At 48.3% G+C, this 25,498-nt stretch overlaps 1 protein-coding gene across 3 annotated transcripts in view; it reads left to right on the top strand.

Annotated features, from left to right (window-relative positions):
• Positions 1–414: 414 nt before the first annotated feature.
• Positions 415–25,498, top strand: part of PHACTR4 (phosphatase and actin regulator 4) — a 58,960-nt gene continuing 33,876 nt past the window's right edge. The window contains exons 1-3 of one of the 3 annotated variants that reach the window (XM_041404658.1): positions 19,707–19,755; positions 21,368–21,598; positions 21,883–21,981. Coding sequence is in view for 1 of the 3 variants with exons in the window: in XM_041404657.1 (XP_041260591.1) it covers positions 19,740–19,755 (16 nt within the window). In the remaining 2 variants the exon portion in view is untranslated. Of the gene's footprint in view, positions 462–19,706; positions 19,756–21,367; positions 21,599–21,882; positions 21,982–25,498 lie in introns of those variants that run through there. The other 2 variants (XM_041404657.1, XM_041404659.1) reach the window with 2 other exon arrangements.

Here is a 25,498-nt window from a genome sequence, read left to right as displayed (position 1 = left end):
GGGCTGGAGATGAAACACCTTTGCCCTGAGTGTGGGCAGCTCATTCCCGCCAGATGCAAGCAGACTGCTGGATCCGCTGCGTGGGCTGAAATGGATAATGGAAATAGAGCCCAAGCCCAGGCGGGACGGGCTGGGCTGGGCTGGGCTGGGTTCGGGACTCGCCGGTCTCCCCGGGGCGGCAGCGCCGCTCGCCGGAGCCAGCGGGAGCCACGGAGCGAATGCCGGGACCAACTCCGCCGTGAACCCAGCGATGCCCAAATGGTTTGGGTCGGAAGGGACCCCGGAGCCCCTCTCCTTCCACCCCTGCTCCGCAGGGCCGCCTTGCCCCCGACAGCCTGCCGTGAGGGGGCTTCCGGGGGCGTGTCCTCCCGCCGGGGCGTGCCCGTCCGCCGCACTACATCTCCCGGCATGCCCCGCGCGCGGCTTCCGGCGGCGCGTCCCGGCGGCGGCGGCGGCGGCAGGTAAGGGCGGGCGGGGGCCGGGAGCGCCGGCACCGTGAGGGAACCGCGCTCGGCGGGGGAAGGACGGGCCCGGAGAGCCCCGGCCCGGCGCAGCCCAGCCCTCTGCCCGCGGGCGGTCACGGAGGGGGAGCGGGGCGCCCCGGCGATGCCGCGGAAGGGCCGGGGCTGTGCGGGCACCGGGCCGGGGGCTCCCGGCGGAGCGGCCCCACAGGACCGGGCTCGCGGGGCCAGCAGCCGCCGCTGGCTCGGAAGGCGAGCAGCGGCGTTGGCGTCCTGTGCGCTCTGTGCTGCGGGGGGCGGCTGGAAGCCGAGCGGCTCGGGCTGGCGCTCCGGTAAAACCCGGGCTCCGGTCCCTGCCGCCCTCCCGTGCCTCGCCGCGAGTGCTCGCAGCTTCCCAAAGTTCCCTCTGAGGCAGCCCCGCTGGTATTTCTTTGTTTGATCTCTCCTGCCCTAATGTTGACTGAAATTTGAAACGTCCCCGTTGTGCTTTCTGGCTTAATTGTTCTTTCCCTGTGTTTGCACGCAGATGAATTATTTACCTCTGTGCCTTGCATTGGGCTGTGTTTGTCCAGGTGGAGGTAGGCGAGGGCTTGGTGCCCTTCTCTGGCACTGAAATACTGCAGAGAGGGTGAAATGATGGGAGAAGGTGCTCAGCTGAGGCTGAAATAAACTATAAAGCTCTTTAAGCTTTAGGATGTTTAAATGCTGCTTCCACAAGCCTCGAAAGAGAACTGGAGTCAAGGAATCCCAGAATGACTTGAGTTGGAAGCGACCTTAAAGCTGTTCTTGTTCCACCCCTGCCATGCTACTATAAAGCTGTTTAAGCTTTAGGATGTTTAAATGCTGCTTCCACAAGCCTCGAAAGAGAACTGGAGTCAAGGAATCCCAGAATGACTTGAGTTGGAAGCGACCTTAAAGCTGCTCTTGTTCCACCCCTGCCATGCAGGGACACCTTCCACTGTCCCTGGCTGCTCCAAGCCCTGTCCAGCCTGGCACTGGACAGGGATCCAGGGGCAGCCACAGCTCCTCTGGGCACCCTGTGCCAGGGCCTGCCCACCCTGCCAGGGAACAATTCCTGCCCAATACTCATCTAAATCTCCTTGTTGAGTGTAAAACTGTTCCACTTGTCCTATCACTTTCTGCCTGTATAAAAAGTCACTCTCCTTCTTTCTATCATCTTCCTTCAAGTGCTGGAAGGGTGTAGTGAGATTTCCCAGGAGCCTTCTCCTTGTAATTGCTTCTTTGTTGCTTGAAGAAAGCTGGAATTGTGCAGGAGTGAGTGCTAAAGTTGATGTTTCGTGATGTTCCTGCTCTTCGAAAGCCAGTCTGGAGCAGGATCAGGGAAGGGGATGGATGAAGTTCCCACAGCCCACTCTGGGTGGGTAAAGGGTGTTCAGCTGAGTCTGGTGTGCTGCAGAAGATGCAAGGGAGTGAAACTGGATTCCTCTCCCTGCTGCGATTTCCTCAGGAGTGCCAGGTGCTCCTCAAGCAGACCTTTTAAATGAATCCAAACTGCTTTTAAGAGTAGACAACACCTAAAACCATCAGCTTATGTGGTTTAAATTCCTTTTTGTGAAGGAAGGGGCAAAAAATAGAGCCAAAACGAGGCCGATTGTGAGGGACGGGGCTGTCACAGCTACGCCGACTGAGGCTGAGTATCTGCACAGGGATGGCCACAAAAACCCTTGCTCATTAGAGTAGGTTCAATCCTGATCCTCCCAGCAGTGCTGGAATGGCTGTGCTCTCTGTCCCAAGCGGAGGTGTCAGTGTGTCCTTTCACAGGTGATACTCTGTTAGCTGATAATGTATCAGAGTGTTTTTGCAAGGAGCGTTTTCTTCCTGGATTCCCAAGGACTGAGCTGTGTCTGAGGCACAGAGCATTCCCAGCCCCTGGGAGATGGGGTGGGAGTCCTGCTGGGAGCATGGGCAGTGCCACAAACAAGGGGAATGTGATTGCATCCTTGTTTTGGTGCTGCTGGGTCAGTGATTTTACAGCCTTCTGCTTCATTCAGCCACTGGTTAATTTCCTTTCCAGTTCAATTTGATAACAGTTTTGAGAGCCAAATCATTTGTATTTAAACAAATGGCTTCTATTTTGATCAAGTTTCATTGTGTTTGGCATGTGTTGGAGCATTCTATGTATTAAAATTTGCTGAGACTGTGGTTCCTGCAGGTTTATTAGCTGGTGATGAATATTTAGTTACAAGCTGTACAAAACCTGTGTCTGGGTGTTGGGGGGCTTAAAACAGAACTGGGTTTTTCTGGCTGGTCTCATGAGTGAAGGAAGCTGCAAATATCCTTGGGATAATTTGGATTACCTCAAAACATGTAATTTTTCAGGCAAACCCATAACTTTGGACTGCTGGGAAGCTGGTAGGGCTGTTGGAGGCAAAGACATCATCTTGCTCCTGCATCCATTAAGGTGGGAGTGGAGATGCTCCAGGTCATTCGTAATCAGTTCCCTAATTCTCTTTAGCAGTGATTTTCTGCATACAAATGCCATGTGGGTTTATTTTTCTGAGTGTGAGAATGCTTTTATTTTTAGCTAGCAAGTTTGGAGCCTGTGGAAAACTAATGGATGTGCAACTGTGGCAGCGTTGGGCCTGGGCTTTGTGTCGAGGGGAAAAAAGCCCTTTCAGAGATCTATTTTTATCAGTTAATTAGTCGCTGTTGCTGACGTGTCAGCGCTGTGGTGATAACTATTCCCAGTTCTTCCCTGCACAGTGGGGTCATGGTTAGGCAAGGAATGCAGCAGCCAGCATGGCTGCTCATCCCCAGGGCTGGGGTTTAACTCCTTCCAAACTGTGCCCTGAATCCAAGGGCACATCCCGTGGGAGGAGCTGCCATGCAGACATGCAGAAGTTTGTCAGGCTTCAGCAGAGGGGCTTTCCCACTGCTGACTGCCCTTGATTTGTCCTCTGCCCAGAGGATTTCCTGTGTCTCGGTAGGAGCTGAGGTGTGGAGGTTGTTGTGATTTGCCAGTGGCTGGGTGACAGGCCTGCAACCAGAGGTAAAAGGCTGCAGCTCTCCCAATTCTTGCTCTTATCTGCTGATTTTGAATGACTCAGGACGATCTGTCCGGGTTGGAAGGTGACCAGGCAGAGCATCTAGTGATTCCACGTTGGTATTTTGCTTCTTGTCGGTGAGGAGTTGCTGTTTTCCTGATTTCAAAATGACGAAGCCCTTAACGTGAAAACCCTTGTGTTGTTCATTCTATTGCTTGTGGTGTCACTTGTTTTTGATCCTCAGCTGTGCTGAGATAGGGAGGTGAGAGGCAGCTTTGGTCTCAGCTATGCCCTGGTTGTCACTGCCTGCATTTCTTTGTTTATTGGTGACTCTCTGCTCTTTCTGCTGAGGATGGGATGGGGAGGACTAATTATCTCCAGAGAGAGGCTTTAAATGCTATTAGCCAAAAGAACAGGCTTCATCTCCTAACTTGAATGAGTTGAGAGAAATAACACAAAGCACTGGTGGCAAAGATATGAAAATTGAGAGCAGTCCAAATGGTTTCTCTCTGCTGAACCCTGGAAATAGATTTGTTATTGCTTTTCCCTGAGCCTTTGGCTGGTAGCAGCCTTGGAGGAGTGAGGGAAGGGGTAAACAGATTGTTAACTTTACTCTTTAGCGTTTGTGCTTTTTGCATACTGATTCCAAAGCACGGTTAGGAATCGCTCACCTACCGGCTTCCTGCAGTCGTGATGGGCAATTCATTATCAAGGACTAATTAACCGCAGCTGCTGAGTGTCATGGGGCAAAACAAGGTGCATACTGATGAGGTCGATTTGTGCAAGCCTGGCACTTCTGTGCAGTCGGTGCCTTTTGAAACACTTTCAGGAAAGATCACTGGACTTCGGTAAAGCTTACTGCTGTTAGAGGTTTGAACCTTTTCGCTGTCAGCTCCAGAAAGCTGCTGCTAAAAGCAGGGATCGCTTGGCTGCCAGTACCTAATTGTTTTCCTTTAGTTAACCAAGCCCCAAGAGTTAACCCCTTAACGACAGCTGTGTTGCCACAGACTCAGTTGTCTAAAATACATCAAGATTAATCCCCAGCACTGATCTAACCTGTAGGCTGCCCCATATGGGCTTCCTTCATCACCTCACACTTGTCTGTGGGAAGGGTGAACCTCCCTTAATGTGCTTTTCTCTCCCTTAGCTTTTAAGGGTGCAATCAAGAAAAGTTTGGCCCTCATAGTACAGAAAAGTTTGATTTGTAAGCTTGGATCAAAGTTTGGGAAGCAGTGACTTGTTTGGTGTCTGCACAGTGTTTAGTAGTGGGCCACGCTCAGCCCTCTCGCTGTGTAAACACTGTGTTGCAGAGGGTGACTTAGCAAAAAAAGAGATTATTGCTGGATGTGGCCTTGAGGTTGGGTTCACAAGCTGTGTCTCAGGCTGTGCTCATGGAGGTGAAGCTTCCAGAGGTGTTTATGGACGGGGGATAAAACCAAGGGCTGTTGTCTTTGGAGTATTTGAGCTTTGAACAAAGCGTGTCACTGTGCCAGTTTTCAGGGGACTTTGGCTGTAGTCACACGCCTTTGAAGGTTGTATTCTCCAGACTAATCCTTCTGTCCTACTCAAAATCAAACTGGGATGTCTGTCACAGCTGAACTCGCTGCTGTGGGATCGGCCTTTCTCACTGTGCCTGCTGGAAGGGGCTCTGGGCACTGTTATTTCTGTGCTGGCAATAACTCCCCTGCAGATGCACAAAACTGCTGCTGCTGGTGTGTAATCCATGCCTCTCCCCTCCAGAGCCCTCTAAAAGTTTGTGCTGGTTTGCTGCAGTGCCAAGATCCACAGGCAGCAGGTTTGCAGGTACAGCTAACACCCACCAGCCTTCGGGTCCCAGCGCAGGGGAGACTTAAGTGGGTTTGAGCAAGGATGGAAGCAAGGTCAGGAGGATTTGAGCTGGTCTTTGCTGGCTGCCTCAGGTGCTGTGGGAATGCCTTTTTAAAGCTGCTCTGCTGCAATGCTGACAGTGGAAATCTGGATGGATCCACGGAATATCTGCTCCCTGTTCCTGGATGGATGACCTTGTGCTGATGAGGTTATCTTTATCAGCTGGGACTGAGGAGGAGGAGGGTAATTACTGAAATAGTGATGTCAGATTTGTGCTCGTAAATTTGGGCTTTTATTTTTGGCAATATTAAGCTTAGTGTCTGTTGCAAACCAGGTGAAGCAGGAGAAAAGCTGTTATGGAATAATGGAATATACTGAGTTGGAAGGGAACCCATCAGGGTCATGGAGTCCAACTCCTGCTAGATTTGTTCCCTTGTAAAGGGTGTTTGTGTGATGCCAGAGGAGAACAAATAATTGTGTGATGAAGGGTTGTTGTGAGGCTGCTGGATCTCCCAAATCAACATGACACTAGTGATTACACTAACCAGTATTATCCACATCTGCTTCTAGCCTCCAGATGAAGCCTTCAATCTGTGTTTTAATGACTGTGTTCTCTCTGCTTATCAACTGTGAGTCCAGGGAAAATAAGGATGCTCAGGTGGACAGGAGGCCTGATTTAGCTCCCAGCTATGTTGCTGTTGTGGTGATTGATGTCAGGCAAGTCACTTTTTCCTTGTTTCATCCTTCTGTCTATCCTCTCCAAAATTACCTGTGGTTAGTGAGGATGTCGTCCTCCTGTTTATAGCTAGAGGGACAAATTAATTCATCTCAGCCTTAAGGGCCATAATTAGCAGCCAGGTTCTACCAGTCTAGTCCCATCCTGCTCTGTGTCATATGGTGTGTAGGTGGGCCCTTTAGTAAATAGAGTATGAATAACAGGAGGAAGTGTTTGGGTTTGTTGGGTAAGTCCAGCATCAGCTGTGTTCAAGGAACTGTTTCTTGATTTTCACCTTGTCCTGTATTTTGTGAATGTGTAATTTGAAGTTTTTATTTAAATGGTTTTTTTTAAATGCTTATTCAGGTTTCACACTTGGCTTTCCTGTCTATGGATCTTGTTTTTGTATTAAGTTCTTCTGCAAGGGGGGATTTTTGAGAGCTTTTTCAGTGAAATAGAAAAAAGAAGTTTGCCTTGATTCTGCAGTAAATTCCTGTTGCTCTTGGGAAGTGGGATTTAGAAAGCTGCTGTGCTACATTTCAGCATGGAAGGAGGGGTGGGGGAGAAACTACCAGAAATCCATTTCTCCTTTAACATGGAATTGTATAGGTGATACTCTTGCATGGAGAGCAGCAGTCCTTGCATAAGCACTGGATACATTAACATTTCTAACTAGTAAATTTATGGATAATCTCTTCTTTTGGAGGATTTATTTAGATTTGAGAGCATTAGCCTCTGGGAAAATTAAACCTCTTTTAAATCCACTTTGTTCAGAGGCTAGACTGAGGAACTGCTGGTAAGCCCTGCCATCTTCTTCCTGCTTTTCTGTGGGCTTGATTGGAATTGCAGTGCAGGGACACAGCTGGCCCAGAGGCACCAGGGCTTTGGTTTTAGGTGCTTCATCCAGTTGTGGCAAAATGGATTTGGAGCCTGTTTGCTGTTCCTGTAAGGGGCATGTGCAGCTCTAAGCACTGACAAAACCAAGAGAGCCCCTAAAACAACCAGCCCCAAAGGTAAGAAAGAGTAAATGTTTGTGGGAGCTGAAATGTCTGGACAAAGCAGTTTTTCTGCATAATATCACAGTTTTGGGGGCCGGTGGTGGCTGAAATGTCAGTGTGCTGGGTGCTGCTGTGCCTGCTGAGGCGTACCTTCGTTTCAGGTGGCTGATTCATGGCTCTGTGTATTTAATCATAGTTTCTATAGCAGTGAAATCTTTAACAAGCAGGTGGAGTTTGCTCTCAGTCCATTGCGGGTTCGCGTGAGTGTCGTGGCCGATTCATTCCTGTGCTCTTGCTGAGCAGTCTTTTCATAGGGGATAACACTGAAGGCTCTTCTGTGTTTCTTGTGCATGTAATGAGTACTGAAACAGCTCTTTCATTTTAATAGTATTACTGTTTTTAATATTATGTCGTGAGCATTGCTTTGCCCTGTCATGTTTTGCTGTGCTGCTGAGTAAATGCAGAGTAGGATTCCTTATGCTGATGTGAATGTTTATCTTACTACCTTTTGATTATCATTTAAGATAATTGAACCTGTGATTGTAGACTTCAGTCTTCCTGTGTTCTCCACAAATGCATCCCTCAGGGTTTGATATTACCTGTTGGCTCATAATACAACCGTGGTTTGGTCCTGTTGTACTGAAAGCTCAAATTCTTTAATTCTTTGGTATTTCCAAGGTGGCTTTGGTGTAGGAAGCAGTTTTCATTTTTAATGCCAGCAGCAAGGGGTTTGATTTGCATCCTCAAGATAATATGGTGGGTAGTGGTTTTGTGTGATTTAGAGCCACATGTCTGGTGTCCTACAAAATATGTTGTGTTCTTGAACTTGAGGCAGAACAGTGATCCTGGAGAAGGGCACTAGCTGTTGGGTCCCTCAGTGGGATGAGTTCTCTGGGATGGCTGACAGTGCTGCTGGTAAGTTTGGCTTCAACAAAACCTCATTTGGAGCTGGTGTTGAGGTTGCTTTTGGGGAAGTGTGACAGTTTAGCGTTTGTCTGCATTGATCATACCCTCTTTATCCTTGCCCTCTTTTGAGTATGAGCACTTTAAAAGCAAATAAAGCTTCCTCATCAAAAGTTCCTCTTCTGATGTGGCATGTCACTTGCTTGTGACAACTATTTCAGTTGAAATAGGAATGTGTTGGGAATGGATTTGTATCTCCATTAAACAGGAGGGGAACGTGTCCTTTGCCCAGAGTCTGTTGGAGATGTTGGCTGCAGATTGTTGTGTTGCACTGCCCGTGTGGGGATCAGCAGCAGCAGGCTGATGTTTGCCCAGGGGAATGTGTGGGGTTAACCTGCTGTTCAAAATGCAGCACTAGAGCATTTGGGAGTGCAGTGCATGGGCAGCTGGGGTGGTGGGTGCCAGCACTGCTCAGCTCTGGGGGTGCAATTCCTCTCTCCTCCTTCAAAGCTCCTCTTTTATTGTGGGTGTCCCTTGGAGCTGGAAATCAGAGGCTTTGCCTGTTAGGCATGCTGTGTGCAGGTGAAGTGGAGGTCCTGTTTATTTGCCATTTCTGTTAGTGTTGAAGGCAGGAACACTTTGTTCCCTGCTTTTGATTGTAGCAGTTCGGAGTGCGAGATCTTCCAAACCTGATTTTGTGAAGCTTTCTCACAGTTGCAGGCTTGATCCTGGAATTTAGTGTCCCTACAAGCTCAGTCTTCAAAAGGAATTCTTTCTTGGAAGGCTGTGTTTGTGCTGGCTGATAGGAACCTAGCTCAGCTACCTGTAATCACTGTCTAGGTTTGAAGTAGCCATTGTGGGGTGAAATGTTTGCTGCCTTTCAGCAGAGTGCTTGTCAAATAGTCTCATTTAGTGCACTCGGATTTTTAACAGATGGGACAGATTTCTGTGAGCCTGGGCAACCACTACAATTGCTTTGCAAGGTGAGACATTTCTGTTTTGATGGGTGGGAGAATTAATAATGCTGTGTGATTCATTCCAGTGATGTGTCTGGTTTTGGATCAGATTTGGATTTTTTGCAAAGGATATTAGCATTTGTTTTCAAAGAAAGCTAAGCTGAAAGGCAAAAGATGACAGAAGCAGTTCCTGAGCTGTTCTGGTAGGATGAATGAATCTTGTGCATAGAGATCCCTGGGAGAATTGGAGGACTGGGAGAATTGGTCTAGGGCAATGTGATCACTGTGCTCAGAAACTCTTCCCTTGTGTTTGGGGTGCCAAGAGGGAGAGGGTGGCACCAGGGCAGTGCAGTGTGGATAGGAGGCTGTGGAACACCAGCTCTGCCTTAGGCCTGCAGGGACAGGGATTAACCAGAGCAGGAATCTGTCCTGTGGGTAGCCAGTTCCTAAAGGAAGCGTTCTGCAGACGTGTTGAACAGCACAGGAGCCACAAGCAGGGAAGGAGATGTCAGTGTCCTGTGCTTTTGGGGCTCGGTGTGCGCTGCAGGAACAGCCTCTGTGCCGATTTTTGTCTTGGCAAAGGCAGCAGTGTCTGAGTGAGTATTCAGCAGTCTCTGGTGGCCAGGCCTCCATTTGCCTAGCCCTGTTCCTGCTGCGAATCCCAGGCTGCCCTAAATGCCACCATGCTGGAGGGATTACAGGGCAGGTCCTGCAGGGATGAGCAAGGCAGAATTCAGGCTCCATCCTAGTGCTTTATTGCCTGCTCTCAGGGCTATCACTTCCTTTGCAAAGGGGTTATTTACTTCCTGCAGAATCGCCCTGGACGAAGTAGGGTGTGCAAGAAAGTGAAAATCTCTGGTGATGACTGAGCTGTTTCATGTTAAATTTAATCATCTGGGGACATGTGGGGCAGGTGATGCATTAGTCAGATCTCAGGATGTGGTCCCCAAAAGCCAGAGAGTGCCCGTGTGTTTTAGCAGATTGCAATTTAAGTGTGCTAGGAGCGAGTCTGAACTGTTTTTGTGGCTGGAGGATTGCTGGTTTATGTCGTGATCCCTTAACAAAACAGCTCTGATGGAGGCAGCCTCTGCCATCGCTTTGTGTCTCAGCAGGACAAAGGCTGTGCTGGAAGCAGAGCGGGTGTCTGTGTGCCTGGTGTGTCCATCTGTGCTGGCTGGGAGAGAGCTGGAATTTGGAAATGCTTTTAACTGTGTGTGGGGAGCAGGTGGCTTTTCATCCCAATGAATTGTTTATTCCGGTATAGGTTGGGGCAGGGTTTTGTTGCTGGCTGTTGTTCCAAGAAAGTGGGAGGAATGAGGGGTAGAAAGCGTGGAACTGGTTAAACTGGAATTCCTGGGTAGTGCCTGCCCTTGAGTTATGATCAGCGAGGTCCTCCTTATTCAAAACCTAGGGCTGACAAATCCTGGTGGTGAGGGATCAGTTGGTGCTTTAGGTTTTTGCTTCTAGGAGTACTGGAGGAGTTTAAGAATAGTTTTGTAGCAGAGAACTCAAATAATCTTGTGAATATGAGTAAACAATCTTTTGTCACAGATGCTCTGAGATTATGCAGGATAGGTACTCATGGCCTGGTGATCAACCTGGCTCAAACAGCATGGAGGGATAAGGGTGGCACCTTCCCGGTGGTGTTTGCAGTGGGAAGGGGATGGAGGAGTGGGCAGGATCTGTGATTCTGTCCGATTTTTCAAGGCTGTTTGGTGCTGGGCAGCCTGACTCGATGTGTCCCCAACCCCTGAGCGGGGCTGCAGCTGTGTAAACTTCCAGAAGTGCTGTGGCTGCTGAGCAGCTCCTGTGTGTTCACTCCCTTCCCTTATTCTCCAACAACTGCTTGTGGCCCATGTGACAAACAAACTGAGGAACCGAGCTGCGTTCAGGCCAGCTGCTGCTGCACCAGCCTGGCTTTGGCTGCTCTGAGATCTCTGGTTCCTGCCCAGGGAAAGGCTGGGAGCTCCTGGATGTACCTGGAGTGCTCCTAGGGCATGTCTTGTGGAGGATCCTCTGCTTGTGAGCCAGGCCTCTCATGCTGGGTGTGCAGTCAGGTCCAGCACCCTTCCTGCTAGTACAGCCCATCCCACGGCATTTCCTCAGCTCCTGTGCCTCGAGAATGCTTGAGACGTTGATGTTTTCTCTAATTTTAAATTCCTCTCTGCTCCTTGGTGTTATAATGATACCCTTAATTTAATTTGCACAGCTGGAGAAGAGCACGTTTTCCTGGTTGCCTTCCTGGCCCAGGTCAGCTAGCCTGCCTGCAGGGCACGGGGAGAGATTTGTCGCTTCAGCTGGGTGTTTTTTCAACCATTGTTACTGTGGAAGGTCCTTTTGTGGCTGGAAAGAAGCCCTGATAGTTTTGTTGAGCTCTTAATGCAGCTAAATGTGTTGGCTGGAAAATGTCATTTCTAATGGAAAGTTAGAGTGGTGATGAGAGAAGAGAGCTGAAGCATTCCTGTTCTTGGGGGAGTTCCAGGAGATTACTGTCTTTAAGATTATCCCACTTAAGATTTAATTAAAGATTATTTGGAGGAATATATCAGACCAAAACCTAAAAGATGCGTGACCATGTGCTGAGCAGAGTAGTCTAGTGGAAGATGTCTCTGCCTATGGCAGGAAGGTTGGAATTAGATGATTTTAAAGGCCCTTCCAACCCAAACCCTTCCACGACTGTGTTCCTGCCTGAAAGCATTTGTAAGAGCACTAGGAAAGGCACAACTTCCACCTGAGATTAAAATCAACTTTGGGCCCAGGAGGTCAGGTGGCTGCACGAAGCACCATCCCCAGGCAATCAGTGTTGCTGCTTCATAGACTTTGTGCACAACCATGAGAACTACAATACATGGTTTTTTGTTTTTAAGAAAATGGTCTCATTCAGAAGCTTTATGAGCTTATTTTCACAATGGGATGCCTCACTGCCTACACTTATGTTATGAAGACTTTGCCAGATCAGTAGTGGGAATTAATTTCTCTGCTGTCCTAGTTAAAGCCTGGGCACCTTTTTATTAAAGCTGGAGCTTTGCAAGAAAGTAATTGCCTGAGGAGGGCTTCTTCAAGGAAGTTTGATATCTCAATTAGAAGTAATTAGAAATTATGCTAGTGAGTCTGTGAAAGAAAAAAAATAAGGCTACAACTGAATTTCAAACTACCTGAACTGCTTGGCAAAGTCAGCTTCAAAAGGTGAAATGTAATGCTCCTGTAGATTCAGTGATGTAATTCCAGAGTGCCGATTCAAAAAGAGCTTTAATTTCAAATAGGTGAGCTGTTCCCAGTTAAAAAAAGCATTGACTCTGTGAGTTGACAACGACACCTACGCAGCATAGGTTTCCTGTATCTTATCTCATATTTTTTCAAGTGGGAACGTCGCACTGGCTTTTGGAATTTGATTAGAGATGCCTGGTTTGTGTGCTGGAACGTGCAGCAGGGAAGGCATGGAGTTTAATCTGATTGCACAGACCCTGTGGGCTGTTTATCCCAGGAAGCAGTTGGGCATTCAGGGTGCTTTGGGAAAGACCCTTATGGCAGGATTGCAAATTCAGCTCTGCTGCTGCGGGATTTTGGGGAGTTCAGGTGAGCTTTCTAACAAATTCATTTGAGTGCTTTGATGGTGGTTAAACCCATTACTCTCACTTTTTAAATAGAGGCCAAAAGAAACACTTTTCAGACGGGCTCTGCAGTGGCTGAGACTAAAACTGGCCTCGTTCCGGGGAGGAAATGGTGGTTGCAAATGAAATTGTCTATCGAGTCATAATTACAGGGGCATGACCACAGCACTGAGCGAGCACTCAGCTGCTAAGTTTTTATTCAAAGTTTGATGGAAATGGAAACCACAAAATGAAGGCAGAGGTGGTTTGAATTTTACCCCAGAAGCCAGAGGTAAACAAGTAACCCTGTTATTTTGTGCCTTTTGGGGGTGGGCTGCAGAATGACACAGATTATTATAGCTCAGCTAATACGTGCAGCCCACAGTGCTCAGCTGCTCTCCACAGCAGTGGGTCCAGGATGAGAGTTTGCTTGGATATATCCAAACAAGCTCCTTTGGATCCTTCATGGCAGACAGGCACTTACACAACCTTCTCTGAAAGGTGAATTGTACTTGAGGTATTTCCCCATCTCCTCTGTGCTTTCAATTGCTGCACTAATTAATTTATATAGGCCTTGTGATTGGGCTGAGGGCTGGGTTTGCAGAGGCCCAGCTGGTGTTTTTGTAACGAACTGGCGATGCCCCAGTGGCTTCAGCAGTGATAAAGTTCATCCTAATATGGATTTGCATAGTCAAGAATTTGTTTTGTCATCTTCTGCGTTTTGGAAAGACGGAGAAATAGAAAATACAGCTTAGATTTTGGGCAATTTAGCTCTGCACTTCAGATACTGTTTTTTGCTTTGCTGAAGCAGGTGCTGGTGGAGCTGGTTCCTTAAGTCCCACTGTGCAAAATGGTCTTATGCATGTCCAGAACTTCTTTAATCTCCTGGATTTCATTATATCAAGCAGTTGATCACAGAATAGCCTTGCAACCTCCCTTTGGATCCTTCTACTCCTGTGTCAGCTTCCACAGTAATAAGAGCATCTGTCCTCTGCATGAATGGGCCATTCTGCTGTAATTTTACCCTCTGCTTTTATCAAGAAGGTAATTTTGGTCCAAGACAAGCCCTTCAGCCACTTCAAGGACAGTGAAGAGGGGAGCTGGTTTGCTCTATTCATACCACAGTTTTTTCTCTGCATGTATCTGCACCTCCAGAGTGGTGGATCAGCTGTAAGCAGGTCTGGAGGCGAATTAGAAGTGTGTCCCATACTGAGAGCTAAAGAGAAATAGCATTTGTCACTGGGGGCTGGTGCAGAAGCTGTGCTGTGTTCATAGGTGCTATTCTTTCCTATAGGCTGCTGGCTTTTTGTTCAAGGTTTGGTGAATACGGCTCCTTCAGTGAACTGAAACACCTGGAAGAGACTAGGGTGGCTTTTTCAGACTTTGTATGGTCTGTTTCAAATAGAAGTATGGAAGAACTTGCTGGGTTTGGTTTGTGAGATGAATAAAGTGCCCACGTGCTACTGTGGAGGCCCACATAAGGTGAAAGTTTCTAGGAAATTGAGTATTGCAAGTTTTGTGTTTGAATTGGTTTACAGAAGAAGTTAATCCTGTCCACATGGGGGAAACTGAGGCACGTATAAACAAAGGGCTTTGTCCAGTGTCCAACTGTCCCTGGAGGTGCTGAAGGAACAACTGGATGTGGCACTCTGCTCGGGTTGACGAGGTGGTCACTGGTCACAGGCTGGGCAGGTGATCCTGGAGATCTTTTCCAACCCCCCAGATTCTTTGCTAGAGCAGTAAGGACGCGGGGTCTGGAGTGCCACTCCAGTGTTCTGCACAGCATGTCTGTGAGTACTTTCAAGGTTTACTTTTGCCCAGGTGTTGGAAAAAGCCGCTCACCTTCCCTGTGGCGCAGCCCCGGAGGATGCAGCTCCCTTCCCTTTCCAGTTCCTCCCTGGTAACCTTATATTACTGTGCCACCCACAGGCAGCTACTGAGCTGCTGGGAAACATTTGCTGTTTGCGTGGGGAGCCACTTATCAAATGTTCAATCTGTGACAAAAAGCCACTGGTTTCATTGACTGTAATATGAACTGTGTTGAGGTTTTGAGTCCTGGTTATTCCAATTTTCTGTTTAAATTGCACATAGAGTTGTTATAATGTCTGATTTTTCCACTTCTTCCACAAAACCCATTCCTTGTGCTAACCAGCTGCTGTGCTCCTGCTCAAAGCCATTGCTTCCCAACAAGTGCAAAAATGCTTGTAGTGTTGGGATCCTTGGAAAGAGAGGGAAATGCTGGGCTGTTAATTAGTGCTGCACCCTGTTAATTGGCATGTTGCCACATTAGGCTGCAGAACTACTGGGTTTAATCTGTGCAGTTTTACTAAGGAGGAATATTCTGATTTCCCTCCAACTGACCTCTCCACTGCTCAGTGTGTGATTAGTGCAGAACAAACTGCGTCAGCCGAGGCTGCTCAGAGGATTTTGAAACCAGCATTTGTAGTTCCAGCAATTTGCAGAAACCAGCAAAGGATGTTCAAACCATATGAGCAAACCAAGACTTCTAGGTGGAGCTGGTTTGTTTTTAGATGAAGTCAGAAAAATCTATGAGCTTTTTGGCATCCACTGACTTGAAAAGGGGCTTGTGCATCTCTTCCCCTTTGTACCACTCTGTCCAACAAGAGGTTAATCATACCTTTACACCTTGTCTTGTAATCTGCACTAGGGCATTTGGCATGGTTGATCTATTTAGGCTTTTTAAAGAATTTCCCTTGTAATACTTAAACTCCAGTTGTGCACCCGTGCTGTAATCTCTCCTTTGGGAGAATACTTTGGTGCTGTTGAGGTATTCTGCTTTGTAGAACAGAATTTTAATATTGTTTACCATGCTCTTAATCTTACTGCTGGCAGATGAAATGAGTTTCTTTAGCCCTCCCCCTGAGGAGCTGATGGAGCTTCATGGCCAACAGACCCGTGGCATTAGGTGGAGTTATCTCAGCTTTGCAAAAATCCGCTCATCTGCCTTCCTGGAAGGAGTAATTATTGGTGAGAGAATAAAATGTTGATTTTATTTTTGAATTGCATTTATAAAGAGGAGCAGGCAGCCCGATCCATGGGGTAGCTGGGGAGGGGTGGTGAGTCTGGTCCTTGAGAAGCATTTGCAGCTGGGGAGAGTCCTGCTGGCTTGGGTCAACCATTTGAGTGCAGGTTGGCAGGTCAGGGAGGAAGACTCGGGACGTTCTCTGAGTGCTGAAGCAGAGGCTGCTCTGTGCCTGGCTGCCCTCTCCCAGCTGGCCTTATTCCTGGCGTCTGCTTTTTCTTGTTATGAAGGTGAGCTGTTGTGGGCAGCACCAACCCTTTGCTGGGCTCGTCATATGCCCCAGCGGGAGCCTTCTGGGCAGAAATGCCATTTTTTTTTAAGTAGTGTAAAGCAAAGGGCTGAAGGGGCACAATGAGCAACAAATAATATTTGTTTATTGGCTGTTACTAGCACCATATTAGGTCAAAATGAATAATCATCTGGGAGTTGTCAGGTGAGCTTGTTTAATTTCATGGGTCATGGTCTGTATTAATGCAGGACCATATTCCTCAAGCTACAGGTGTGTGTTAACCCTTCCCTTTCCCTCCAGCTGGTGGATATAGTTCCTAACAGTTATAAGAGCATCCTTTCTCTTCACATGTGTTTTTTTTTTCCAAGGCAGCCTTGGGTTTTGTGTCTCATTACAGTAAAAGCCCTGTAGTAGCTGCCCAGCTGCTGTCATGTCCCTCTCTCAATGGTGATTTAGAGCTGAGCCAGCATGGAAACTGTGTTTCCATGCCTAAGGCAAGCCTGTTGGCAGCCACTGTGGAGAAGTAATGTGCCACTTCTGCTTGGAAGAGTTGTCAGTTTTCTAGTTTAGTTGGGAAAAACAACCAACATTGGCTTAGGTTTTAGCTGGACTGTTGGAAGCGTGCTGTAGTCTTCTGAAGGAAGCTGTTCATGTTTCTGGAGGAGATGAGCAGCAAGGACAGAGTGGTCCAGCTAATGAGCTTCATTCTGAAGGAAACTGAATGCTTAATATTCCAGAGGTCTGGGTAAGGATTGCTGAGAATGAGACAGTGAGGAAAGGGGGAAGCTGTAAAGGGGTATTAAATAAAGCTCATGGAAAGGGGGAAGCTGTAAAATGGTATTCAGTAAAGCTCATGGAAAGGGGGAAGCTGTAAACAGGTATTCAGTAGAGCTCATGGATGTGGATTGCCCAAGGCTGGAGCAAACAGCAGCACCTTGGTGTGCAGCTTTGGCACCTTGGTGTGCAGCTTTGTGGTCCTGTTGAGGTCCTGTCATCCCCAGCCCACTGCTCTGGAGATGCTTGGTGTGCATCTGGGCCAGCTTTGACTGTTCCCAGAGCAGCTGGATCGGTGCTGGTGCAAGGAATGGGTAGGAGGGCATGGAAGGAGATCCAAAATCTGGCATTGGGCTGGTTTGTGTTGCTGGGGGAGAATGTGACAGAGCTGAGCACATGGGCAGAGCTGGGAAAGACAAAATTGCCTGTGCACGGGGGGTGTGTTAAGACTGAAGAAACAGGGTACCAAACACTCCAGCATTGCTGTGAAACAGTCATTTTCTATTGGGTGTGGATTAGCTGCCTAGCTTGGAAAGAAGCCATCGCCTTTCTGCAGGAGTTCAGAGCCGGGTCAATGGAACAGGAAAATATTCTTGGAGTGGTACAAAGAGCTGGGGAAAAAGCTGTAGAGTGTTTGAAGTCTCGAGGCAGACAAAGACCGTGGTTCTGCTACTGTGGTGGCCAGAGTACCAGAGGGGCTGGGGAGAGTCCCGAGCTGTGCTGGCACCAGGGCTCTCAGGAACAGGAATTTCACACAGCTGTCAGGCCCAGGGAATGTAGGGCACTCAGAGGACATGAATATTCAGAGGAGCTGTGGCATGTCGTGCTAGAGGAAATGAAAAAGCCAAGTTTTCTCAGAAGTAGGTATCTGGGAAACCTGTGACAGTAGGGGTAAAAGCAAATTTCTGTTCCGTGGAGTGGGTTATCTCAAATGTTATTCCAGAATACATCTGTCCAATTAGCCACTCGTAGTTAGCGCTGGCAGCAGGATCTGCATTGCTTAATCCATTTCTTTGGTGAGAAGTGCCTGTTCTTAGTGCAGGCAATGCTGCAGGAGTGAGGACTTTGCTCCTTTCTCTACCCTGGCATCACTTTTCTTTCCCCAGCGTGCCTTTATGCTTGTTCTGTTGCTAACCAGCTATTGTGGATTTAGTGCTGTGCTCAGAAGACCCTCCCAGCTGTGCTGTCAGGCGGTGGCAGATGTCTCGGGTGTGCACAGTGAGTGCCCAGCAGTGCTGGCTGCCAGGATTGGTGTTCCAGGCACAAATGTGCCCCTTGCAGTGCAGAGCACAGCAGGTGCAGCATTCCCCTGAAAGGCAAGTTACACCCATCTCCCTGGGAGCAGTGGGAGCACTGCTGTCACTTGTGCTGAGGTTCAAGTAGGCCTTGGGGTGGCAGTTTCAGTTCCCCTTCTGCTTTCCTCTCCCAGAAGGGCGTGCTGGAAAGGGCAGGCAGGGATGGTGGTGGCTCTTCTGCCTTCCGTGGGGGAGCATTCCCTGGCAGGAGACTGGAGCACACGAGGATCAGGCTCTGCACCTAGGGAGGAAGGCACAGGATAAGAGAACACAGCCTCAAGTTGTGTCAGGGAGTTTTGGGTTGGATATCAGGGAAAATTTATTCCTAAAAGGATTGTCAAGCCATGGCACAGGCTGTCAGAGCAGTGTTGGAGTCACCATTCCTGGAAGGGTTCAAAAACGTGTGGGTGGGGCACTTGAGGACAGGGGTTAGGGGCTGTCTTGGCAGTGCTGGGTTAATGGTTGGACTCAATCGTCTTGGAGGGCTTTTCCAGCCTAAATGATTCTGTAGTTCCTTCATTCCAGTTCTTGCAAATGGTGTCCTCGATGCAGCACGTGGATGCAGCAAACCATGCATCCCAAATGCATGTGAAAGCTGTATTTTAACAGTGTTAATGGATTAGACTGTAGGGATTGAGGGTGCTTCCTGAGCAGCTTGTGGCTCTCTGCCTCTGATGTTCTTGATCCACTCGTTTGCTGCCCAGAAGCCTGTACAGATACTTGTTCCCTTTCCTAAGCTGTTTAAAGCTGTGATCCCCAATTATGTTTTGGGGGTTTCCTGGCTCTGTTGAGGTGTTTCCCCCTTCCATTCCAAGAACATCACTGTGATGGAATTTGAGCTGCATCAGAGAGAAGTAGCCTGGAGCATGGTGGTCTGATCCAAAGAAGCATTTTCCCCCACACAGCTGAGCAAAGCAAAGCTGAAAAGCCCCACTGCAGAGCTTGCATGGATGGTGACATTGCAGCTGACACTGCAGCCCTGGGATGCTCCAGTGCTCCTGAACAAGCTGAGCACGTGCTGCACAGTCAGCAAGTTGTCACGTGGAGATGATGAGCTGATCTGATGTTAAACTAAAGCCACCAAACTGTGCTTTGCTGCTGGGACCAAAGGTGATGAGATGGCCTGGGCTTCGTGAGGAAAAGGTTAGGCTGAAGTGGGCTGTGGATAAAGGCTGGCTTTGACTCCTTGGCACTGGAACAACCTTAATTTGTAGTTCTTCCCCAGTCACCCCATGCTGTTCCTGCTGACATGTCCAGTTGTGGCTGTCTAAGTTTGAACTGCAAGATTTTGAGGACAGAACCTCCCTTTTTCTAAAATACTGAGCCTGTTTTTACTGTGCTGCAGAATCTGCAAAAATCAAGACACATCGTGATTTCCCCAAACTTAGTTCCCCTGGCATCTCATTTCAGAACTTTCCCCAGGAAAAAAAAAAAAAAAGCTTTTCTACTAAAATCCTGGTTCCTTTTTTTTGTGTTCTCCCCACCCCAGTATGTTCAGAAGTGCCTTGATGCTGTGTGACATCTGAAATACTTCCTGTGCACGTGCTGTGCTGCCTTTGCTAGACAAGCAGTAGGCTGTTCCTTTTTACAGCATGCACATCCCTTCCTGAAGAGGCAGATGTGGAATGTTTTCCCTGGGAACAAATATTACTGCCTTGTAATTATGTCATCTTAATTTTGTTTCTCTTTTCTTTCCATCACAGCATGTGTGTGATTAGAAGCTTCTGATGCCTTCAAAGAGGGGTGACAATGTCACACTCTTGCTAGTTTGGGGCAGGATTTCTGCCCTAGGTTCCCTCCACACTGGTTTTGTGTAGGCTGAGCAGAGCTGATAGAGAAATAAAACTAAATCTGAGCTTTGTTCACACTTGTGTTTTAATTTGTGTGTTGACTTTGTTTCCTGTTTTTGTAGGAATTTCTCTGGACCCTAGTGTACAAGAGGAATGGAAGAGAACACTGGTGAGTATGGTCTTAGATCTCTTACCACAGATTATGGACCTGGCCTGTCCTCCTTGGTTTAGCATCGTAAAGAACCTGATTACTTTAAACTTGGTGTCTTCATTTCAAGTGTAGAAGGTGATTAGAAAATAATGTAGTTTGGCAGATGCATCAGCTGCATTTGTACTGTGGTGTGGACCAGATCTGACTGAAGCTCTGTACATATGGAAGATCTTTTTTGGAATCTCCCATCTGTGAAACCTGGAATACTGGTCTCTTGGCTATCCCAACAACATCCCCTTTCTTAATAAGGAAGAGGCCAGAAGCAATGAGCTGATTTGAGCAAGGCACAGGGCAAGGCATAAAGGAGGATCAGCTTCTGGTTGTTCCTGTTGTTCTGTATTTATTCCTTTAGGCTGCTCTTGTTGCAGAAGATACAGGATATTTAATTTTTTTTTAATTAAAATTTAAATCTCTTGCTTTAGGCAGTGTGTAGTGCTTGCCCTGAAGCAATCAAATTCATTGCTGATAGGTTTAACTGATGCAAGAATATGGTTGTAACTAAAACTCACAGATTTTTTGCTTGGAGATTGCCTTGAAGAGCTCTTCCATCTGTTTGCCTAAAATGGCTACAAGAAAGGAGTTAAATGCCCATTTTTTCCCTGCCATTGACATGAGATTTGCATGAAAGCTCTTGCCTGCACCGTGGGAAACCAGTATCCATGCAGCATATTGGCCTCGCATTGTCTGGACTGTGATACTGCAGTGGGTGATTCTAACTTATAAATAATATTTCTAGGTTATTCTGTGCAGTCAGGTGATGCTATCCTGAAAGCTTTGGGAATGGTTGTACTTGTCAGCAGGGCAGAATGCTTGGTGAGGCAGATGAAGGCCAGGTTTTGGCTTCATACAGAGCTGGTGTGTTGGAGCCCAGTGGCCTGGTTAGATCATCTGCAAGCCAAGAGCTCCTGCAAAAAAGTATAATGTGCTTGTAGTCCTGGTGGCAAGAAGTGCTGTGCCCCCTCTTTGTCAGGCTGTAAGGTGCACATTTAATCTGTGGTGATTGCTTTCCCTTCCGATTTGCTCGTGGCAAACTGACTCCAGAAGATGACTTGTGGAGGAGGTGAAGTGAGTGTGGCACTGGCAGCTGAGGCTGGAGCAGTGCCTGTGGAGGTGGCAGCTCCTGGTGAGCCCTGGGACACAGCAGAGCAGGGCCATTGTTCAGTCCCTAGAGCTTTGATTGCTGGGATGGCTCTGAGCAACATCCAGGCCAGGTTGGATGAGGCTCTGAGCAGCCTGGTCTAGTGGAAGCTGTCCCTGCCACAGATATTCAAGGTGCCTCCCATCCCCAGCCATTCTGTGGTCAGTGAGCTCTCCTCACTCACCAGGACTTGGCCTGTGCTGGGACTGCCACCAGCCACCTCTGTTCCCATCACAAAACTTTGTGTCCCTTTTCACAGGCAGTTGAAACCCATTTTTTGGCTAGATCAGTGAGACGCAGAGCTGGAGCCTTTTGAGGTTTCTGAGTGTTTTGATGAGTGCTGGTGGCCTGGGATGTGAAAAGCCATATGTTCTGTTTGTATTTTGCCAGCTTTACTGAAGTTCCTTTCCCTTTCCCTCTGAACAACTTGAGTGGTGCCAGTTTAGGATGGAGGATCCGTCCTGGATCTTTGCATGCACAGACACCACCCATGGTTGGTCACGAAGCTTTACCTCCTCAGTGCTGGAAGCCAAGAGCCCTGTATTAAAGACAGAATCAATAGATGGATCTTTTATTATAATTTCCTTGAAATTCCTTTGCTTTTATGGATATCCATTCTCCATGTGCTAAGCTCAGGACTGCTGGGTTGATCCCGGAGATGAGGTAAGATGGAGCTGAGCTGAAGTCCAAGTCGGTGCCCTTTGTTCCCTTCAAGCCTGGTGCTTTGTGTGCATTGCTGTCCTTCCCTGGTTGGATATTAACTGCACTCACAATGCTGCATGGCTGGCGCTTGTTTGAGCTGGTGTGCTTGGAATGGCCACTGGGAATGCACAGGGAAGCGTAAATCCTTCTGAGCTGTCAGCCTTCACCAGCCATGGGTGGGTGGGGGAGCCTTCCTTGGCTGACTGCCCTGGCTAATTAAAAATGAAATTTGCTGTTGTCTTCAGATTTTAATTCATGCTCATCCCTGAGGACGAGTGGAAGCCAGGTCTCCAGGCAGCTGCAGTGAAGTTTCAGAGCTGTCCATACATGGTATTCTAGAACAGGTATGCAGCTTAAAATTTGCTCACAACCCTGCCTTAAGTGTAGAGAAGAATACACAGAAACTTCTGGCCAGCTTTGGGGCGTGGCCCTGAGTAGGTGAGGGTACCTTAAGTTGCCACATGTGGGCTTAAACTGAAGGAGGATGGGTTTGGATTGGAAATTGGGAAGAAATTCTTCTCTGTGCGGGTGGTGAGGGACTGAAATGGATATCTCAGAGAAGGTGTGGCTGCCCCATCCCTGGAAGTATTTCAGGCCAGTTTGGATGGGGCTTGGAGCAAACTGGTCTAGTGGAAGTGGAAGGTGTCCCTGCCCATGGCATAGGGTGGAATTGGATGAGCTTTGAGGTGCCTTCCAACCCAAACCATTCTGGGATTCCATGATTTTACATCAGCTCTCTGCAGTAAATTTGGGGGGGTGTGTTCTATATTGGATTGTGTTCTATCTAGTATTTCATCTGTCTGTAAGTCTGGGAGACCTAAAAAGCAAAATATTGAAGTGGAAGCTTTGTGCTTGGCAGGGGAATTCTCACCTTATTGCTCATGGTTCCTTGAAAGCTCCTTTGCCACGCTGGATCAGCCTAAGGTGGAAGCAGACCTGCAGTTGCCTTGCCCAGTAATGAGCAATCATTAATGAACAGGTTCAGAGGCAGCATGGAATGCCTTTTTGTGGAAGGTGTTTGCTGGTGGGCTCTTTGACCTCCTGTACTGTGCACTCCGTTGACAGTTTCTGCCTATGCTTACACACTTCTTCTGCAGGTATTCAGATATGAACTTGTAAGTCCCTAAAAGGTGCAGATCTCTGTGGGACACTGTGAAACATCTGAGGAAATTAGTGAAGTAGCCTTTGCACACACAGGCTGTTACCCAAAGCTGCTTTTTTAGAAAGCTCCTGAAATACTAAGTTTATGGATGCTTTTAAGAATCTTCTGCTTTATTCCATGCTGACTTTCATCCTCTTTGACTTTCATCCTCTTTATCTCCTGCTGTGCTACTTTTTTCCCAATTTTTTTTCCTCCTAAAAATAGGAAATACTCTTCAAGTCCTTCACCTTTGTGCAAACAAAGAAGTAATTTGTTTTAGCATCTAAGCTGATGCCTGAGTTACATGCCTCAGAAAGAAACCAGCGTGATACGAGTCTGCTGCTTCTGGAGACATGGACTCCAAATATAGTCTGAGTAGAGGAAAGAGCTAAAAACATGAATACTTGGTTCTTATCCCACCAGCTCTGCTGCTTTTTCCCAGCAGGATGCATGGCTGTCTGCCTGATTCCCATCTTTATCCCCAAAAATCAGAGCTATAGCTTCAGATGCTCAGAGATTCCAAACCATTATGGAATCACTGAATAGTTTGGGCTGGGAGGGCCATGGGTGCACACCTTCCACTGTCCCAGGTTTCTTGGTGGCCTGTCCAGCCTGGCCTTGGGCACTGCCAGGGATCCAGGGGCAGCCACAGCTGCTCTGGGCACCAGTGCCAGGGCCTCACGCCCTCCCAGGGAGCAATTCCTAATTCCCAGTCTCCCATCCATCCCTGCCCTCTGGCAGTGGGAGCCATTCCCTGCGTCCTGTCCCTCCATCCCTTGTCCCCAGTCCCTCTCCAGCTCTCCTGGAGCCCCTCCAGGCCCTGCAAGGGCTCTGAGCTCTCAGTTTAAGCCAGACTGGTGGAGCAGTGTAGTTTGTACCCATATCTCTGGCTGGGGGAAAGCAGAGGTTAATTCTGCTGGTTTTGTGGTTTCCTGCCTCAGCTGTGGATGTGCTGGGATGGAGATGCCTCCAGGCTGGTTGGAGCAAGATAGTGGCAAAGGCTGATGTTGAGTGAGAAACGTCTTTGCTGATGTGCTTCATGACAGAATTGAACAATCTTATTCCTTGTGTGAAGAGGTGAGACCTTGTAGGACATGCAGTCAATCCTCTGGGCAATTCAGGGTGATTTGCTGTGAAACAGTGTGTGGAGTTCCTGTGGCTCAGTAAGTAGGGCATGGAGCAGGGCAGCAGGGTTCCAGAGTTTCTAGTTTTCTTTTTTAACTTGTTGGACCTTAAATTCACCTTGCTCCTGGAACACTGCCTGTAAATTCTGTTCAGGGATTTTAGTAGCTGATTTTATTGAGTTTGGGAGTAGAAGAGGAGCCTGCCTGGAACCAGGGACAAGCAGATTTAGTATAAATGTGATTTTTGTTATTACTGTTTCTTCACACAGGAGCAATGTGTCCAGGTTGAGTGGCAAACCTGGCCCTTTAAAAACAAAATACCGAATGTTCTCATTATCTTGCTGCCTTTGTGAGCTGTGACTGCCAGTGTTAGCTGAGCTGTTGGCTGGACAAAGCTACTCCCAGGCCCTCAGGCTGGTCCTGAGTTGCAGGCCCAGTGTGAGTGTTTGGATGTTGTCACTGCTGACATCACCACTTTATCTGCTTGGCTCTCCTTTGTCTTGGAAAGGAGCCCTGGCTCTGACTGCTGAAGGTGTCTTTTGTATCCTGAAACAAACAAGAAACCGGAGATATTGGTGGTTTTTGTACAGGTTGGACCCATCCAGCTGTGTGGAATGAGTGGATAACCATGACTTGCATAGGGAGAACATGGCTCTTCAACCCAGCTTAAGTTTGTCTCGTTTTGTGAAGCAGAGATTTTAAGATTTCAAAAGGATTTACTGTCTGGGTTATGATCAATTTGTATTCCCTGGCACATGAAGAGTAACATCCGTAGGAGTTGTTAAATTCCTTGTACAGATCTGCTCAGCCTGAGGGTGCTCAGGCCGTGCCGGTTCTGAGCTGAGCTTTGATGCAGGCTCTGCTGTGGATTCTGGTGTGTGTTAGAGCTAGTCCTAAGGCTGTGTACGGTAGAGCTTTGTACATTGGTGGAACTCAGCTGTGCGCTTTGTTACCACAGAATCCAGAACCCTTCAGGTTGGAAAAGCCCGCCAAGACCCTCAGGTCCAGCCTTCCAGCACTGCCACCACTAACCCTTGTCCTCAAGTGCCACATGCACGGGGCTTTCAAACCCAGCAGGGACGGGCACTGCGCCACGGCCGGGCAGCTGTGCCAGGCACTGGCTACCCTCCCATGAAAAATTTTCCCCAATATCCGATCTAAACCTCCTCTGGCACAACTTGACAGTTCCCTCCTGTCCTGTCCCTTGTTCCTTCATGTGTTCCCATCCCGGGACAGGCTCGGATCATTCCCCGCTGTGTTCCCATCCCGGGACAGGCTCGGATGATTCCCCGGTGTGTTCCCATTCCCGGGACAGGCTCGGATCATTCCCCGGTGTGTTCCCATTCCCGGGACACGCTCGGGATCATTCCCCGGTGTGTTCCCATCCCGGGACAGGCTCGGGATTATTCCCCGGTGTGTTCCCGTCCCGGGACACCCTCGGGATCATTCCCCGGTGTGTTCCCGGTCCCGGGACACGCTCGGGTTTATTCCCCGGTATGTTCCCGAGTTCCCGTTCCCGGGACACGCTCGGGATCATTCCCCGGTGTGTTCCCGTCCCTGCTCCAGCCCCGCCGGGTCCGCTGAGCTGCAGAGCTT

The sequence above is a fragment of the Onychostruthus taczanowskii genome, unplaced genomic scaffold (genome assembly GCF_017590055.1).
Source record: "Onychostruthus taczanowskii isolate IOZ18803 unplaced genomic scaffold, ASM1759005v1 scaffold218, whole genome shotgun sequence".
NCBI lineage: Eukaryota > Metazoa > Chordata > Aves > Passeriformes > Passeridae > Onychostruthus > Onychostruthus taczanowskii.
The sequence above is the reverse complement of the archived record's forward strand: the minus strand, read 5'-3'. Positions and strand labels throughout refer to the sequence as shown.